The sequence below is a fragment of the Anthonomus grandis genome (genome assembly GCF_022605725.1).
Source record: "Anthonomus grandis grandis chromosome 1 unlocalized genomic scaffold, icAntGran1.3 Chromosome35, whole genome shotgun sequence".
Lineage (NCBI taxonomy): Eukaryota > Metazoa > Arthropoda > Insecta > Coleoptera > Curculionidae > Anthonomus > Anthonomus grandis.
The window spans coordinates 319615-336882 of record NW_026088429.1 but is presented as its reverse complement, the minus strand read 5'-3'; the positions used below and the strand labels follow the sequence as shown (position 1 = coordinate 336882).

The 17268-nt window shown below is 31.4% G+C and overlaps 2 protein-coding genes across 2 annotated transcripts; one reads left to right on the top strand and one right to left on the bottom strand.

Annotated features, from left to right (window-relative positions):
* The first annotated feature begins 12090 nt into the window (after positions 1-12090).
* On the top strand, positions 12091-13145 carry LOC126749404 (vacuolar protein sorting-associated protein 29). Its single transcript, XM_050459091.1, has 5 exons — positions 12091-12227; positions 12291-12482; positions 12537-12639; positions 12691-12823; positions 12879-13145. The coding sequence occupies exons 1-5, from the start codon at positions 12225-12227 to the stop codon at positions 12994-12996; spliced, it is 549 nt and encodes a 182-aa protein (XP_050315048.1). The 5' UTR covers positions 12091-12224; the 3' UTR covers positions 12997-13145.
* On the bottom strand, positions 13071-14664 carry LOC126749403 (2-methoxy-6-polyprenyl-1,4-benzoquinol methylase, mitochondrial-like). The gene is made up of 6 exons (XM_050459089.1): positions 14183-14664; positions 13984-14133; positions 13775-13930; positions 13485-13662; positions 13317-13428; positions 13071-13262 (listed from the first exon to the last, which is right to left on the bottom strand). Exons 1-6 carry the CDS (start codon positions 14361-14363, stop codon positions 13161-13163), a joined length of 879 nt encoding a protein of 292 aa, XP_050315046.1. The 5' UTR covers positions 14364-14664; the 3' UTR covers positions 13071-13160.
* Positions 14665-17268: the final 2604 nt, after the last annotated feature.

The following is a 17268-nucleotide window of genomic DNA, read 5'->3' as shown; positions in this document are numbered from 1 at the left end:
CGATGGTGGTTTTGTTTAAATAATTGTTTCTTTTGTAAGAAATTGAAAAAGTTCTTTTTTTAACCTTTTTTTTAACTTTCGGCCCTAAAAAACTTATTCATTATTATTTAATGTTAGTTCTTAGCCACGATCTGCATCGGGCATCTTCTCTATGTCCAATCCTCTTGTAGTGTCACTGCCGACTTTACTCAATCCGCGAAATAATAGCATCGGCAACATGGCTTTCAGATCCGTTTTCGTTTTAGTTCTCATGGGTCTTAATGGGGATCGTTTAAATTTGAGTTTTTAAGTGAAATTTCGGAAAGAAAAGTGAATGTAGCTATTATTAAAAACTTACTAAGTCTTAGTAACATTTCCCATCCAGTGTCGGTGTGTTATATACTATAAAAACAGTGATAAATGGTTATAAAGATAAACACCTTGCTTGTAAACAGAAACAGGTGGATTTTCAAGTTTATTTTACATATCACTTTTAAGATTTTTGTATTGAGCTCTTATCTGAGCGATTTGGGATTTTTTGTGAATATCTTGTGTTCCACTAAAACTAGAAACTTATGCCTAAGAGCCAAAGTTAATGCTTTATTCACATCAAAAAATGTAGGTTTTGTTTTATTTATAAACATATTTGGAGGAAATCTGGTAAGGAATACCCATAGTATTAGTAAGTATAGGCAAATCTATTAGCTTTATTTATATATAAGAATTCATTGAAGAATTTTTTTGCTTTTTGAAACATGCCAAGTCCTTGCTGTGTTGTCGGATGTAAATCTAATTACAAAAGTAGTTTAAGAGCAGGAGAGGCAAATATTTCTGTTTTTGGCTTCCCGAAAGATGAACAACTTAAAATTAAAATTGTGCGCCTACTCCATATTCTTGGGAGACTCAGTGTGGCTTTAGAAAGGATTTGAGTACTGATGTTGCCCTAATTGGAGTTACTGATGACATAATAACGTCAATAGATAAAAAGTTGTCTACTGCTTTGATTCTGTTAGACGTTTGGAAAGCGTTTGACACGATCAATCACGAAATTTTATTGGCGAAACTGAAATTTTATGGACTTCTGGATGCTTCGGTAATGTTGATTAAATTATATCTTCATAACAGATTTTAAAAAATATTTTCAAATAATTCTTTTTTCGAAGAAGCTAGAATTTTATCAGGCGTACCTCAAGGGTCAATCCTGGGACCATTATTATTCATAAGCTACACCTCAGATATACTTCTTTAAATCATACTACCTTTAAATCATTAAAGTACTGTAAACTGAGAGCTTTTGCCGATGATACCCAGGTTTATCTTCACTTCAATCATCAGGATTATTTGCATGCATCTTCTTTAATAAAGCATGACCTGAATTTACTTAACCAGCTTTCTTCTTGCCATAATCTAAAACTTAACCCTCTTAAATCAAATGCTATAATTTTTGGATCTAATAAAGATTTTCTTAAAAATAATTTAAATATCTTATTAAATGATGTTGCTCTTCCCAAAATGGATCGTGCAAAAAATTTAGGCATTGTCCTGGATACTGAGTTGAGGTTTCGTGAATATGTTAAATTGTTAATTCAGAAGTCATTTTTATCGTTGGAAATTTTAAATAATAATCGTCAGGTTCTTAGTTTTCATTTGAGAAAAATGCTTTGTGAGTCTCTGGTCCTGTCCAACTTCAACTACTGTGATTTTATTTATGGTCGTTGCTTAAACATTGCAGATAAAAATCATATTCAGAAAGTTCAAAATGCTTGCTCACGGCTAATATTTGGATTACGAAAATACGATCATATTTCACACACATTTAAAGAGCTTAACTGGTTGAGGATGGACAGGCGCAGAGAGTTACACTTAGGTAATTTTTTATTTAAAGTTTTATTAAACCCCTCCCTTCCCTCCACTTTACGGAATAAATTTGTTCCTCGTTTAAACGTTCACACAAGAGTGATCCGATTACCGGAGAGGATGACACTTTCTCGTCATTCGACTGCAATGTTTCAACGTTCTTTTACGTACAATGCCATTAAACTCTACAATAAAATACCAACTGAATTGTCAACTTTAGATCAGAAGTCATTTAAATCAAAGTTTAAGAAATATCTTTTCTATTTAACCTTCAACCCGTAATTTAGGCCTTTAATTATTTATTCTATTTTTGGCAATTTTTTATATTTAGCTATTTAATATTTATTTAAATTATATATATATATATATATTGTTCTTTACTTGGGTATTTAATAATTTTAATAGAGTTAATCTTTATATTGTAGCTTAAGTTTATGACCGTTGAGTAGGGTTCAGTAGAGTAGCTGTCTTAGCTAGACTGCGCCCTGCTTCTCGGGTACTTAATTATTCTGTGGTTTGTGCCAAGCATTTTGACCCGAATGATATTATCCGTGAAGATGATTATCTTTTACCTGATGGCACACTCACTAAGATTAGAGTTAAAGCAAGATTAGTTCGCTCAACAGTGTCTCAAATTTTTCCAAAATAGTAGGTAAAAAGTGACGATTAAGGTATTTGAAGCTTGGTTTCTGCAAAAAATTTTATTTGCTAGAGCCATTTTAATTTTTCTACTTCGAAGGGTTTAAAAATATCTAGAAAAAAACTTTTTTTTCTAGATATTTATTATTGTCTTCCAGGAATTTAAAGAATTTTCCAAAAAATTTCCGAAAAAAGAGCTTTGAAAGCGACTTTTGTTCAAACAAACATTTGTCTTAAAAATTATTTAAAATATTTTCGAAAAATAGTATTTTTTTTCACAAAAAAACTGCTTTTAAAAATTAAGAAATTCTTCGGCTGCCTGGAAAAAAAAACTTAAGAGTTTTTAGATATTTGAAGCTATAAGGTACTTGAGGGGAATAAGGCCTTGCTAAGAAAAAAATTGAATAAAGTGAAAGACTGTAATGTTAATATTTAGTTTAATACACCAAAGTGCTTATAAGGTTATATTAATTTTAACAAATTAAAAAAAAATATCTCTAAAAAAACTAGAAAACAAAAAATAAATATTAAGAAAAATAACACAAATCGGCCTTATTATCCGATGGAGGTTTAATAAAGCCTATACATAAAAATGGCACAACTCGTTAATTGGGCGAAGTTTAGCAGCCATCGGGACACTCAAAATCATCCATGTCATTGACTGTTAAGCCAACACATTCCTCATGGTACCATTTAAGACATTTGCTGCACTGCCTCATATCGGCCTGCCTGTCTTCCTCACATCCATGGCAATACCATTCGATACTTAACTTTTCCCTGGAGCTTTCAATATCTTTATTCAATTTGGCACGACTTTTGTTCTCCTCTGTAAAAAGATCTTTAGTGACTGGAGTTTCTTTGTAGTTTAGAGCTTTTTTTCGATTTTTTTTAGGTTTTTCATTAGTTTTTACTGGTGTGGGCAAAAGCTTATTAAAAGAAGTGACTTTTGTCGTCTCTTTAATTCAGCAAGAGGGATATGGTCATCAGTCGAATCCAAGTCAGAAGAGGAAAATTTGCCAGACTTGTTAGATGCCATTCCAGACGGACCAGGTCGAGGAGATTCAGGTGGACGCCTATTTTCTTTGTTGGTATCATCCGGTGCCGGTACGTCTGAGAGAATTGAAGGAGCAAATGCTGTTTCTGGAATTGCCTCGGGATTTAATGGAAACAGACAGTAGCCTTAAAACTGTTTATAATGTTATTATGTGTCATGCATTTAGACCAAACATTTGAAAGTATGATGTTAAAACGTGATTTGGTCAGCTTTTTGTTAGGATTCTGATCCAAGAATAATAATACCTCATTATCCCAATGATGCTCAAATGAACGATATACAGATTTGTCGGAGGGTTGAAGCTCATGTGTTGTATTCGATGGCAAACAGTAGAGACTTTTGTATCGGGCTAAGTGCTTGAGGAATTCTTTAAAAAGTTCGTTAGTCATGTAGCCTTTACTTGAATTTTCCACTAACCACAGTTCCTGGTGGCAAATTATCATGTAATTCTGGCTTTAGCCTCTTTCATTTAAAAATAATCATAGGAGGTATTGGTATTCCAAGGGCATTGGCACATCCTGCAATTGTCACACTCTCTGCATGTTCTGACGATTGAAAGTGAACACGTTTTACCCCTTTCTTAGCTAAAACGTTTGGCTGGTGGTGAATAGTCAAGCGGCATCCTTTTTCATCCATATTATAAAGTCTTTCAGGGTGATTAATTATATCAAGATCATCATACATTTTCCCTATTTTTGAAAAATGATAATCAACCATAAATTTATTAAGTTTTTGAGCCCTAGCTGGATTCATAAACTGTGCTTTTCTTTTAGAAATTACAGGATTTCTCTTCATAAAAGCCTTTAGCCAGTCTTTACCATCAAGTTTTGAAGTTGTATTAAATTGATGAGCAATTTTATTATCTTCGCAGAATCTGAATACTAATCGACGAAGGATCCGTGGAGTCACAGGTAGACCTATTTCACTAAATCTTATTATTCTTTTAACGAGATTAGCTTCTTGTTCTTCTTTTAAAATAGATTTACGACCTAGTCTTTTTATTAGGATTCCATTCTGAACATGATTTCTAATGGTTCTTCTAGGAATATTAAACCTTGCCGCAGCCCCATATGTACTCAGAGTACCGCGTTGAACAGATCGAACTGCTTATATTAAATCCTCCTCGCACCAAGGTGCCCTTTTAGAAGGCATGATGTTAAAAATCACTGAAAATAAAACGAGAATAGTTTAAAAGTTTAATAATATGTTAATAAAAGCATTAATATGTCATATTCAGTGGTTTATGCAGGATGGCTGTGCCGCTCACAATTCCGCTGTTGCCCGAGATTTTCTCGACACAAATTGCCCTAATTGCTGGGTAGGAACAAACGGTCCTGTAAGGTGGCCTCCTCGTTCACCATGCCTTAATCCTCTGGATTACTTCTTATGGAGATTTTAAAAAAATAAAGTCAATAACAGTGAAATAAATAATATGGAGGTGTTAACACATCGGGTTACTGCTGCATTTAGAGATTTAAAGCCCGAATACTTAACCCGCTCAATAGAGAATTTAGAATTAAGGACCGTAAAATGCATTGAACATAATGGGGGTCACTTCGAAATTTTTTTGTAAATAGTGTAAATGTTATTTGTAAAAAACTGCTTAATTTCTTCTCAGAACTAAAAAACTGCTTTATAAGCAAGAAAAACAACAACTTTTCTTGCCTAATGTATGTAAAGAGAATGTTGTTTCTTTAGTTAAATCGTATTGTTTTGTTATTTTTTTGGTTAATACACGTTTGTCATTTGTTTGTAAGGTAAATAAAATATTTCTTATTAAAAGTGTAAAATTCTATTTTATTTACACATTTATTGTTCCCCTTCTAAATCTAAAGCAAGTACTCGTAAATTAAAAGAACCATACCAAATTTTTGAATTTCTTTTTCTTAACCAAAAAAAAGGGCACTGTAGTTTTAAAATTTTATGTTTGATATTAAAGATAAATAGGTAATATGCATTCAAAAAAATCCAGGTCCGTATTAAAAGAAAAAAAGTTGATGATGATATCTAAAAAACAAAACGTCGCATAAAAAATCTAAATACACTTTTTTAATCAGAATAAAATGCCGCAACTTTTTTCTAATTTAACCGCCCTCGTATCTTTTATAGTATAGGAGATAGCAATACTGTCCCTATGAAAAAGGAGACACACTATATGGTATTTATACATATATGGGTTTTACTGACGGCCGCAAGCGAGGAACGCGGGTAGTCCATTCGAATGTCGTTTGTAAATGGACCAATAGGAGACGCGGACCCAACGCAATCGATTTGCGATTAATTTAAAGCGGTTTTTTTGAATATAGGCCTTATTACCTGCAGGTACCTTATTTAAAATTATTCCAATAACTTAAAAACTATTCCAATAAAATTTTTTGTTTCAAAATTTAACTACCTGGACACAAAAATTACCCGAAATACTTTAATAAATATAAATAAAGCAGCTGAAGCTATAAGTTTGTCATTCATGAAAAGAGACTTCTGCTACTTGAAATAAAAGATCTGCTGAAAAGATTTAACTGCTTCATTTTTAAAACATTCCGATATTATTTTTTTCTCGAAAATTTGTCTGGAAGCTGTTTACCTGTTATTCCTGTTGCAAAAGTATTAAACACTACTAAATATAATAAGTTTCGGCCCATTAACACTGTGTCTGTCTACAAAAGGCTCCTTGAAGTTTGTGTAAAAGAACAACTTCTTAATTTTTGCAACGAAAATTCATTAATCACTTCAAATCAGAGCAATTGATAATAATAATTATGTTCTAGCCGTATTCTTGGATTTTAAACGAGCATTCGAGACTATTGACAAAGCAATGTTGCTTTATAAATTAAAAGGTTTGGGAATTAAGGGAGATGTCTTAAACTGGTTCAAATCCCATTTGTATAATAGAGTTCAATTTGTTAAATTTGTCAATAGTTTGTCCGAAGTTCTTAATGTCCCATTTGGTGTTCCACAGGGTATAGTTTTGGGGCCATTATTGTTTATTTTGTATATAAATTATATGGTAAATGTGCTTGCAAAATGCAAAACTATGTTGTTTGCGAATGACACAATGACCACAATTTACATAGTGGGTAGCAATCTTGACCAAATGCGTATAATTTATTTAACTGGCTATGTATTAAGAAATTGAGTTTAAATACAAGTAAATCCAGATTTTGTGTCTTCACTAAGAAATCCAAATATAGTCCAGTGAACTTTAATTTACTAGGCATTACTGCTAATTGGGAGAGCATTCATTATGAAAAAGAAATGAAATACTTGGGAACAATTCTAAAAGCACATTTTAATTTTATTTTTTCGAAAAAAGTTGGGTTTATAGTTAGGGTTGGTAAGCATCCATCTATGCATACAAGACTAATGTTGTACAAAGCAATTGCTCTACCCCACTTACTGTGTCGGTACACTTCGGCTTTATTGTTTAATGTGCCACAATATAAAACAGGACAATTTAAAGTCATTCAAAATAGAGCTATGAGAATTATTCTCAAGTGTAATCGCTATACTCCTGTCTCATCTATGTTAACTGTATTAGGGATGTATTCTGTGACCCAAAGAATTATATTTAGTGTGTATGTGTTTTTTCTTAAAGTTAAACAAATTTCATTACCTGCGTATCTTTGCGATAAAATAATGGTATTGGGAGATGTTCACAATTATAGGACTAAAAATCGCACAAACTTTGTTCATAATAGATGTAACACTAGTGAAATGTTGAACTCTATTCTTTGCAGAGGATAAGTTGTATTTAATAGGTTACTAGCTAACATTAAAAACTGTGATGATTTGAACAGTTACTGTTGAAAGTCTTGAAAATTGTGTTTGCCTGATTTTATTTTTTTTCTAAGGCTTGATTTTCCTCAAGTGACTACTTTTTACCAATCTTATGAGTAATTACTCCCAAAAAATTCTAATATCTGACCTGTGGAATGTAAAAATTGTTGGGGATACAAAACTATATTTCTATACTTTAATATTGAATGATGCTTGTATAAATAGTATTAATCAAATATCAATAGATAGCGACCTACATGTTAAAGTCTTTTTAAAAAACAATGAGTTGTCCCAAAATGACCTAAAATGGATTTTATCTTTCGAATTGAAATTAAGTAGCTGGTCTCAACTCGAAAATCTATTAACTAGGTATAAGTCTTCTGATTATTGTGAGCTGAATAAACCACACTCTTCATCTCTAGAGAAGTTTCATGACTTCATTAACCAAAATTCAGATTTCTTAAAACAGGCGTTAAATTTATTGGAAAGTTCTGATTCACACAACTTGGAGGATAAAAAAGATAGTGACATTTGTAATTGAGTAATACTTTTAATAGACCAATTGAAGAGCGGAAATTAGAAAGGGCTTAAGTGCCAAAAAAAAAGGTTTTTAGATAATAGAGAAAAACTAAATAAAAGTCAGAGAACTTTTTTAAGTAAAGCTTTATTAAGTATTATGCATTTAAACTGAAACCGAAGACCTACTTCTTAACAAAAATTTGCAAACTAAACTTCTTACTACAAAATAAAAATGTTTAAACAAGTAAAATTAGGCAAAGGCCTAAGTGCCATAACTGATTTTGAGTATAGAGATATTCATAAAATACATTTTACTTCTTCTTTTTGTTCTAAACCATTGTCTTCAATCTGAAGTAGCTGTTTATAAAAACGTTGGTGTTCTGGATTTTGAAGATAAAGAATCATGCTTCGAAGAGATACCTTTTTATTTTCCGACACCTTGCTTTCTGATGGCAGCTTCATTATATTAGCCTGTCTGAGTCCAGCTAAAGTTTTCCCTTTATTTAAAACATTAACTTGCATGAACAAAGGAGGGAGAACGTAAACTCAAAGTCTAAGTCTCATAAATCAAGCGTCTATTTTAGGTTACGCGTTTCGCCGTATTAGGGCATCATCAGACCTAAATAAAATTATTAAAATTAAATGATACAGGACAGAACGCCAATTAACAGAAAAGACATACCTATCTAAATACAAAAGCCACACACTAACATCAATAAAAAATATAAAATAAAATGAGTTTACACCATCGTGTATCGTTATTGACTAAAATATTTTTTAGATTAAAATCTAATTTAGTTGTGACCTAGATGTTTTGAACGTCTGTATGTTTTTTTGAAAAAACACTTCATATATTAAAGCAATTATCTGGTTACAAAATTGATTTTTTTTACATTTTTTCTTAATACATATTTATAATATTGCCTATTTCATAAACTTAATAAACACACAAGTCCAATATATGAATAAACTTCTAAGCAATGCTTATATTAGCATTGATACCGAAGTTACATTTAAAAGAAATATGTTATTGTAACAATGTGGCCATAGAATTACATATTATTAACTGTGTTAATAGTGTAAGGATTGCTTAACCATTCTAATAAATTTATAATAAGAAACTTCTTGTTTTATTTCATAAGACAGATCATTATAGGTTTGTGTCGCTGCGTTGATTGGGTTTCTAAGGGCAATGTTTGTTCTAGCACTACTTAGTCGAATATTGTTGTTTCTTAGATTATGTGCATGTATTTCACTAGAATAAACAATAGTGTAATTTGATTTTTGTAGCTTATTAATTATTTTAAATATTAATTTTGCTTGTTCTATTTTAAGTATGTGACTAATTGAGTGGATTTTCAATATTTCAAATATGTCCCCCGCATGCATAAAATAATCAAGATTAAATAAAATCTTGAGTACTTTACTCTGCAAAATTTCAACTCTTTGAAAATTGTACTTACAGCAGGTTCCCCACACTGGAATTAGGTACCGCAAGTTTGAAAGAAAGTAAGCATTATATATTTTATATTTAGCTGCGTTACTTAAGAAGTGCTTACATTTATAAAATGCTCCTGTAAAGGGAATTATCTTACTTTTTAAGTAGTCAATATGAGCGTTCCAATTAAGATTCTCATCCAGTGTAAGTCCCAAATATTTTATATTATTTACATTTTCTAAAGTCGCACCATTTAGACATATTCTAACTTGATTTATTTTCTTATTTTTCTGTTTAAATAGGATATATTTGGTTTTGTCCAAATTTATTTTAAGATTATTTTGTAGTAACCATTGTCTATATTTAGTTAGATCATCATTTACCCCATTAACCAATCTATCACAATCATTATCCGAATACAATAATACAGTATCGTCAGCAAATGTATAATATTGGGCGTCTAACCCTGCTACCCGTAAACTCAGAACATACAGTGAGTACAGTAATGGTCCCAACACTGACCCCTGAGGGACACCACAGTTAAATGTTAAGATATTACTTTCTTTATTATTTACATGTACATATTGTCTTCTATTAAGTAAGTATGACCCAATCAAGGACAGTGCAGATCCCCAAAAACCCATTTCTTCCAGCTTGTTTAATAATATGTCATGATTAACTACGTCAAATGCCTTTCTTAAATCGACAAAAACTGCTATGACAATTTTGCCTTGATCTAAATTAGCTGACACATATTTAAGGAGATCTATAGTAGCACTTAAAGTGCTGCTGTTTTTAAGAAACCCATATTGGTATAAATCGTATGAGATATATTTTTCTATAAATGACATCATCTGCATCTTAATCACTGTTTCGATAATTTTTGAAAAGACACTTGTTATAGATATAGGCCTGTAGTTATTTAATTGGGTTTTAGGACCAGATTTATGAATTGGACATACTTTAGATATTTTGAGGTCAGGAGGAAATTCGCCTATGCTGAATGCATTATTTATAAGTATGACTAGTATATTTAATATGTACTCTTTTATATTAGTTAGATCAAGTATTGTAATTTTATCATGGCCCGGAGCCGCATTTCGTTTTAGGCTTAATATTATGTTGCTTATTTCATTACTGTCTGTCGGCTCAAAAAATATGCTATTATCACATTTAATCTCCTTAAAATCTTGTTTTAATATATTTTTTGTATCAGTCCGCATGTCCTCGATTATGGTCGCACCCACCTCCGTAAAATATTTGTTCAAACTGTCTGCAATTTTTTTATCATCATTTTCTAATAGACCATTAATTTCGATTTGGTTTATATTGTTTTTAGTAGAATTATTATTTAAAAACAGATTTATTGTATCCCACTGTTTTCTTGTATTTTGTGCTGCTTGGGCCCATTTGTTTTTAAAGTACGCATTTTTTAATGCTTTTATTTTATTATTTAGTGAATTTTTTAACCTTGTAAAATTTAATTTGAAGTTATTATTTTCTGGAGCTTTTTTATATTTCTTATACGCCAATTCTTTTTCTTTAATTAAAATTAATAAGTCTGGTGTTATCCAATCATTGTTTTGTCGACATTTAATTTTTTTATTAATTGTTGATTTTATTTTACAATTGCCAATTACGTTAATTAAATTTTGAAATGAATCTATATTTTCTTCTATTAGCTTATCTTGGAGTTTTTGTTTAAATTTTTGTATATTTAGTACGGGACGTTGAACAAATATTCCAGGCTTGAATTTCCTTATATTTGCGCTTATTTCTAAACAAATTTTTCTATGATCAGATAAAGAAGTATCTTCTACACTAATATCACATTCATTTTTTTTGTTAGTAGTACAATATGGACTTTAAAACGCCAAATATCACATCCAGTACATATTATACACAATATCTTAAAAGGAATGAAAACAAATACAATTATGAAAGGACAAAAAATATAAAAAAGCTTTTTCAAAACAATGATTTAATTTAATAGGTATCGAACCGGAGGCATTAAAACATTCTGCCACCCAATCTAGCCATAGCCCCAAATTTTGGCCAATCAAAATTGATGTGGCTACTTTGAGTGGCATAATGTTATTGTATGGGCTAGATTGGGTGGCAGAATGTTTTCGACGCAGAGGATAACTATTATAATTAACAAACAATATGTTTGATGTTAAAATATTTATATTGATTTTTGTATTCAGAAAGATAGATTTTATTTTAATTAAATTGCTATTTATATCCATAGAATTAGACTAGAGAATATAAATTAAATTAGACATTACATTTTTAAGCAAGGATCAGTACGTAATATTTGAAAAAGCCACATACTAAATAATATATCATGTGTTAAAAACTATGTAACGTTATAAATGAGTTCCTCTTAGAGAGTCTTTTGATGAATATATTGATTAAATAGTTATATATATATGTATATCACGCATAAGCGCAATTTTTAATAAATTTAAAGGGTTTATAAAAAAAAGGGGTATTAATTTAAAATTTAAGTTCAAACACTTTCAAAGACACGCAGGATTAACCTATATTTAGATACATACATATTATGTAAGTACATAGTGACTTTTTTATGGTAGGTAATTTAGGCAGATAGTATTACTTGTCAATAAAATATGAAAATATCATATAGATTGCATTCGATACCGCGGCAATATTATTGCCCGTTTAGGGTTACTTTCTCATTTATTTGTTTGCTCTCCTGTTGCCAGAATGTGTTTAGAACATCCCTTGTATTTTTTTAAAGTGAATTTTTATTTTGACTAAAGAACTATATTACTTATCCTAAAAATTGTGGCAACACCGAGCCAAGTCTCCTATGACATCTTGTCATAATGTCTGTCAATATTTGACAGTTAACAGCTGATAAATTATTCAAAATAAAACTCCCATTTCCAAGTTGCTGTTTTCCATTATTTTTATTGTTGAAAAAAATACTTTATTATGGTAGGTACACAAAGTACTAATCTGTTATTAATTTCACCGCGGTACAAAATCTTACTTTTCCAGCTTGTCTTGGTGTTAGGAGACCTGCACATTCCACACAGATGCAGCAGTTTACCCGCTAAATTCAAAAAGTTACTGGTTCCCGGCCGAATTCAGCACATTTTATGTACCGGAAACTTATGTACCAAAGAGTCTTACGATTACTTGAAAACTTTAGCTTCTGACGTACATGTGGTCCGGGGAGACTTTGATGATGTAAACTCGATAGAGACTATTAAAAATCCCAGACCACTAACAACTCTTTTTTAGAATTTAAACTATCCAGAACAAAAAGTGGTTACAGTGGGTCAGTTTAGAATTGGTTTGTCACATGGGCACCAAGTGGTGCCTTGGGGAGACCCTGAAGCTTTAGGTATGATTGAATTTTTTAAGTTTTATGAAGAAACTTGATATTATGTTTTAGCTCTTATTCAGCGACAGTTGGATGTGGATATTCTGATCTCAGGGCATACTCATAAATTTGAGGCCTACGAGCATGAAAACAAGTTTTACATTAATCCAGGTAGTGCCACAGGAAGTTATAATGCCTTAGACACGTAAGTACTGCTAAAGTAGATTCAGATATGATTATGTTTACAAGGGTATTATCAGGTCAATAACTCCATCTTTTGTGCTAATGGATATTCAAAACACTACAGTGGTAACATATGTTTACCAGTTGGTAGGAGATGATGTCAAGGTGGAAAGGATAGAATATAAGAAAAACTAATTTATTGCATTTCTATTGAACTTTATTAAAATAAGCATTCATATTATAGTTAGGCATTTTAATAAAACATAATATAATAAATTGAATTTATTGTAATTTAAATTAAATATTATTTCTCGAAAATATAAAATAAGGAACACAACAAACAAGTTTTATTTATGTATTCACAACTTAAATCCTGAATGTATTGCCACCACTCCTAAAGTAACATTTTCGTAACTCACTTGTCGGAAACCAGATTCTTCGATCATAGTTTTAAAAGTTTCCTTAAACCACAACAAGATACACATTAAGCAGTTTTACTGAAACACTTTACTTACTTGATTTGGAAACTGCCTGATACTTTCCACTAAGTACTGATAAGGTTTCCACTGGCCTGCAATAAGTTGTCCCATCACAGGTATTACTTGAAAACTGTATTGATCATAGAGCCTAAAAATTTTAAATATTTATAAGGTAAGATTATAATTATCATTTATAGTTCATACCATTGTGCAGTAGAACTTTCCAGTTGGCTAAACTCCAAACACATAAATCTGCCTCCAGGTTGTAATACCCTATAAGCTTCACTCAACACTTTGTCGATATGAGTGCAATTTCTAATCCCAAAAGCTATTGTATATGCATTAAACTTATTGTCCTTGAAAGGTAGTTCTTCAGCATTACCTTTTTGACAAATTAAGGTAAGACCAGTAAAAAAACTTACTTTGGAACAGTAAGTATGTACAACAATACCAATTATCTTAGTTAGGGTGGTGGAAAGTAAAAAATACATTACCTTCCTGCCAAGAAATTAAATCAGGATTATGCTTCAATTCCTGACTCCTCTTTTTACCAACTTGCAACATACGAGGATTTATATCAGTTACTGTGACATGGCAGCCCTCAATTTTGTACTTGTTCACATAATTTAAAAACCTAAAAGCAATATCCCCTACGAAGGTAATTATTAATCTTATAGGATAATAGAAATTAGCTGTTTTATACCGGTTCCTCCGGCGACATCTAAGAGCTTAGTGTTCTTAGTAGGACCGAGTTGACACATGAAATAATCTTTCCAGATTCTATGAATTCCCAAGGACATTGCATCGTTCATGATGTCATAATCCTTGGCGACATCCTCGAATACCTTATCAACTAAAAATTGACTTTTTATTGAGTATAAGGGGGTGTAAATTATACAAACCCTTTTCTTGTTTTTCGCTTTCTTTAACGGTTTCGAAGCCGAAATGGGTGCTTTTTTCGGTAGTTTCCTGCTCATTTTTATGGGTCGCCACCGAGGTGAAAGTTCGATAGTTGTTTTTCAGCAATCGGTTGCAAAGTGGTAATTTTGAAAAGCGTAGAATCCTTAAATTTCGAAGGGACATTTTGTCCTTATTTTGGTATCAGTGTTGATGAGTTTTTGTTTGGTTAAGTTTGAATGTAGTAAGGTTAGAATTTGCACGTACATACATCAGCTGTTAACAGAAGGGCTTGTAGACAGCACGTGATGCTGTCTGCACTCTTTGTTAAGGTAAAAAATTACGAATTTACGTGAAGAAAAAACTGTGAACATTTGCTTGGAAATTTTGTTTTAATCAGGCTTCGATCAATTAAACGTGAAATTGGGCGTAAATCCACCATCAACTCACGAACTCCTGGCACGAGATGTCATTTTTAGTTAAACACACGTCATTTATTTATCAAGTTTATACGGGCCATTAAACCAGTTTAACGGCTAAACCGGTTTAGAGATAATTCAGTTTGGCTAGTGTTTGCATGAAAGAATTAAGAAAAGAGTTCCACCTTAAGATTATACAGCTGCTTTATCATTGCCAACTTTAGGATTTAAAAAAAAATTGGTTCAACTGACTAGCTAGTTTATTACTTGGAAAGTTGACTAGTTTAACAACTGATAACAAAATGATTTGGCAAAAAATTAACATCTAACCTTAAAATATCGGTTTATTTATTTTTCTAAAGCATTGGCACATTTGTGTTGGTAGTACTGGGAGTTAAACCGATTGTAAAGGCTGAAATTGTTGAAATAGGTTCAAAGGGGCATACCGCGCGACGTTAGTAAAACCACATCTTTTAAAGTCAAAATCTATATTAAAAGTTCAAGCCAAAAGTATAATATATAATTACATCCATACACATTTACAAGTCAGCACCTTTTTGAGTATTTCACCACTTGCTTAATATAAAGACCCACTTATTTCCTAATAGTTTGCAATTTAATGTACAAAATTATGACATCGTGTGGAGGTGCTAATAACCTCTAATATTATACTCGTAATATAGGAAATTTTGCAATTGTCTAATTTGCTCGATAAACATCCGTTACACCTCCCCCGATGAAAAAGTAAAAATTTTTTATACAATTATGATAAAATTTTTGCTTTGTAAATTATAATCCTAACTCCTTAGTAAACTATTCTAGCCCAAAATATTGTTAACCCTATTATTTATTTTATTTTTTTTTATTTAAAATAATTTTTTAAGTTATTCTTATGCACCTCTAATTGTTTGTTTCCTAATTCTAAAACTACATTACAACCCCTATCTTCTAGAACTACGTAAGGACCCTTGGCAGCCCTGTGTACAGTATTATGACCCTGTGTACAGTATTATTGTATGCGAAACACCAATATGGTACCCAAGCACTCCAATTACTTGAACCTTTAGATATTTGCAATCGCAAATAAGCACCCAAATTTTTATGAGAGTTTTCTAGGGCACCTAGCGTTTCATGGTGGTGAGCTGTTGAATTTAATTGCTTTATATTTAACAACTTACAAGATTCCTTAAAGACATTGGATAAAAACTCTGTTCCTTTGTCGGTCACCACAACACTTTGGGGAATACCGTATCCTAATATAAACGTATTTACAAATGCCTTTGCCACCGTATGTGCTTGATGTGCTTCTTCATCTGAAATAGAACAACAAATCATGTCAACATCATCATCATCTCAACAAATTTTGTTAATTCGCACTGTAAGGTCAAGATATACTTATTATTTTCAATATCTGTTGATAACGGGCCTACCAAATCATGAAACACTTTCTGGAAGGCTGCAGAGGCCGTCGTAGTTATTGTCAAGGGTGTTTTATTAGGTTTTGAGTGTTTACATCTTTGACATTCATCGCACCTTTTTGCAAAACTTTCGACATCCTTCTGCATTCCTGGCCAAAAATAGCATTTCTTAATATTTTTATACATGCGTTTGACTCCTGCATGTCCTCCCGTGGGAAGGGTATGGTAGTCGTTTAATATAATCTGTATTAATTCAGGATTTGTAATTTTTTGAATGTCTTAAGACATAAATTTTTAAAGACGTTTTACATATAATATTTTTAACTTTCTTTAAATCACTATAATCACTTAGCATTTTATAATTTTCTTCATTTTTTAGTAAAATTAAATTTTCTATATTATTTTGTGTACACATTTTATCCAGATTAAGCAATGACTCACCTAAGTCAGACATTGTTCCATAATTCTGGTTAATAAAAATTTTTTACAAACTTTCATCATAAAATATATTTTCATATTTATTAAAGTTATTTTTATTTTCTACATTTCTACCTATGTAATTACTTTTTAATGTTGTTAATTTTGTTTTAGGTACCGATTTTAACTCAATTAAATGTTTTGGTGGTTTTAATATTTCTACTACAACAGGGTGATCAAGCCTGTTGCCTGAAGAAACATTATGATTTAAATTCTGAGCTTCCGCTTTTTTTGCTTGTGCTCCTGTCATTACATAAATTTTTTTATGTATTTTATTACTCATTTCTTTAAGGTCGTCGGATTTTAATATTATGCGAGAAAGCGCGTCAGCCGTAACATTATCCGCTCCTCTAACGTATTCCACTGCAAAATCATATTCCTCTAATAAAAGTCTAAATTTTGTTAACCTACTAGATGGGTTAACCATACTAAACAAATAAATTAACGGTTTATGGTCTGATAAAATTTTAAACTTTCTTGCGAATAAATAAGGCCTAAAATGTTTAACGGCCCAGACAATTGCCAACAACTCTTTCTCTATCGTGACGTAATTTTTCTCTGATTTATTTAAGGGTCTAGAAGCATATGTTTATGAAGCATTGGTTTATCATTTGCATTTGACAAAACACATCCCAAAGCCTTGCCACTTGCATCGATTCTTAAAATGAATTCATTATCTGGAAAAATCTGGATACTGTGGTAGAGGTGGTTGTACGAGCATGCTTTTTAACTTTTCAAAAGACTCATTACATTCTCTAGTCCATTTAAAATCTACGC

What these genes read in the sequence shown, in the direction of transcription:
- LOC126749403 (XM_050459089.1), bottom strand. Translation starts at nt 14,363, where the DNA reads ATGTCCCTTCGAAATTTAAGGATTCTACGCTTTTCAAAATTACCACTT. An exon ending in AAGCGAAAAACAAGAAAAGG is followed by an intron (nt 14,134 to 14,182) that starts GTTTGTATAATT and finishes GTCAATTTTTAG; the next exon opens with TTGATAAGGTATTCGAGGAT. An exon ending in GAAAGTTCTACTGCACAATG is followed by an intron (nt 13,429 to 13,484) that starts GTATGAACTATA and finishes TAAAATTTTTAG; the next exon opens with GCTCTATGATCAATACAGTT.
- LOC126749404 (XM_050459091.1), top strand. An exon ending in TCCGGGGAGACTTTGATGAT is followed by an intron (nt 12,483 to 12,536) that starts GTAAACTCGATA and finishes ACTCTTTTTTAG; the next exon opens with AATTTAAACTATCCAGAACA. An exon ending in AGTTATAATGCCTTAGACAC is followed by an intron (nt 12,824 to 12,878) that starts GTAAGTACTGCT and finishes GGGTATTATCAG; the next exon opens with GTCAATAACTCCATCTTTTG.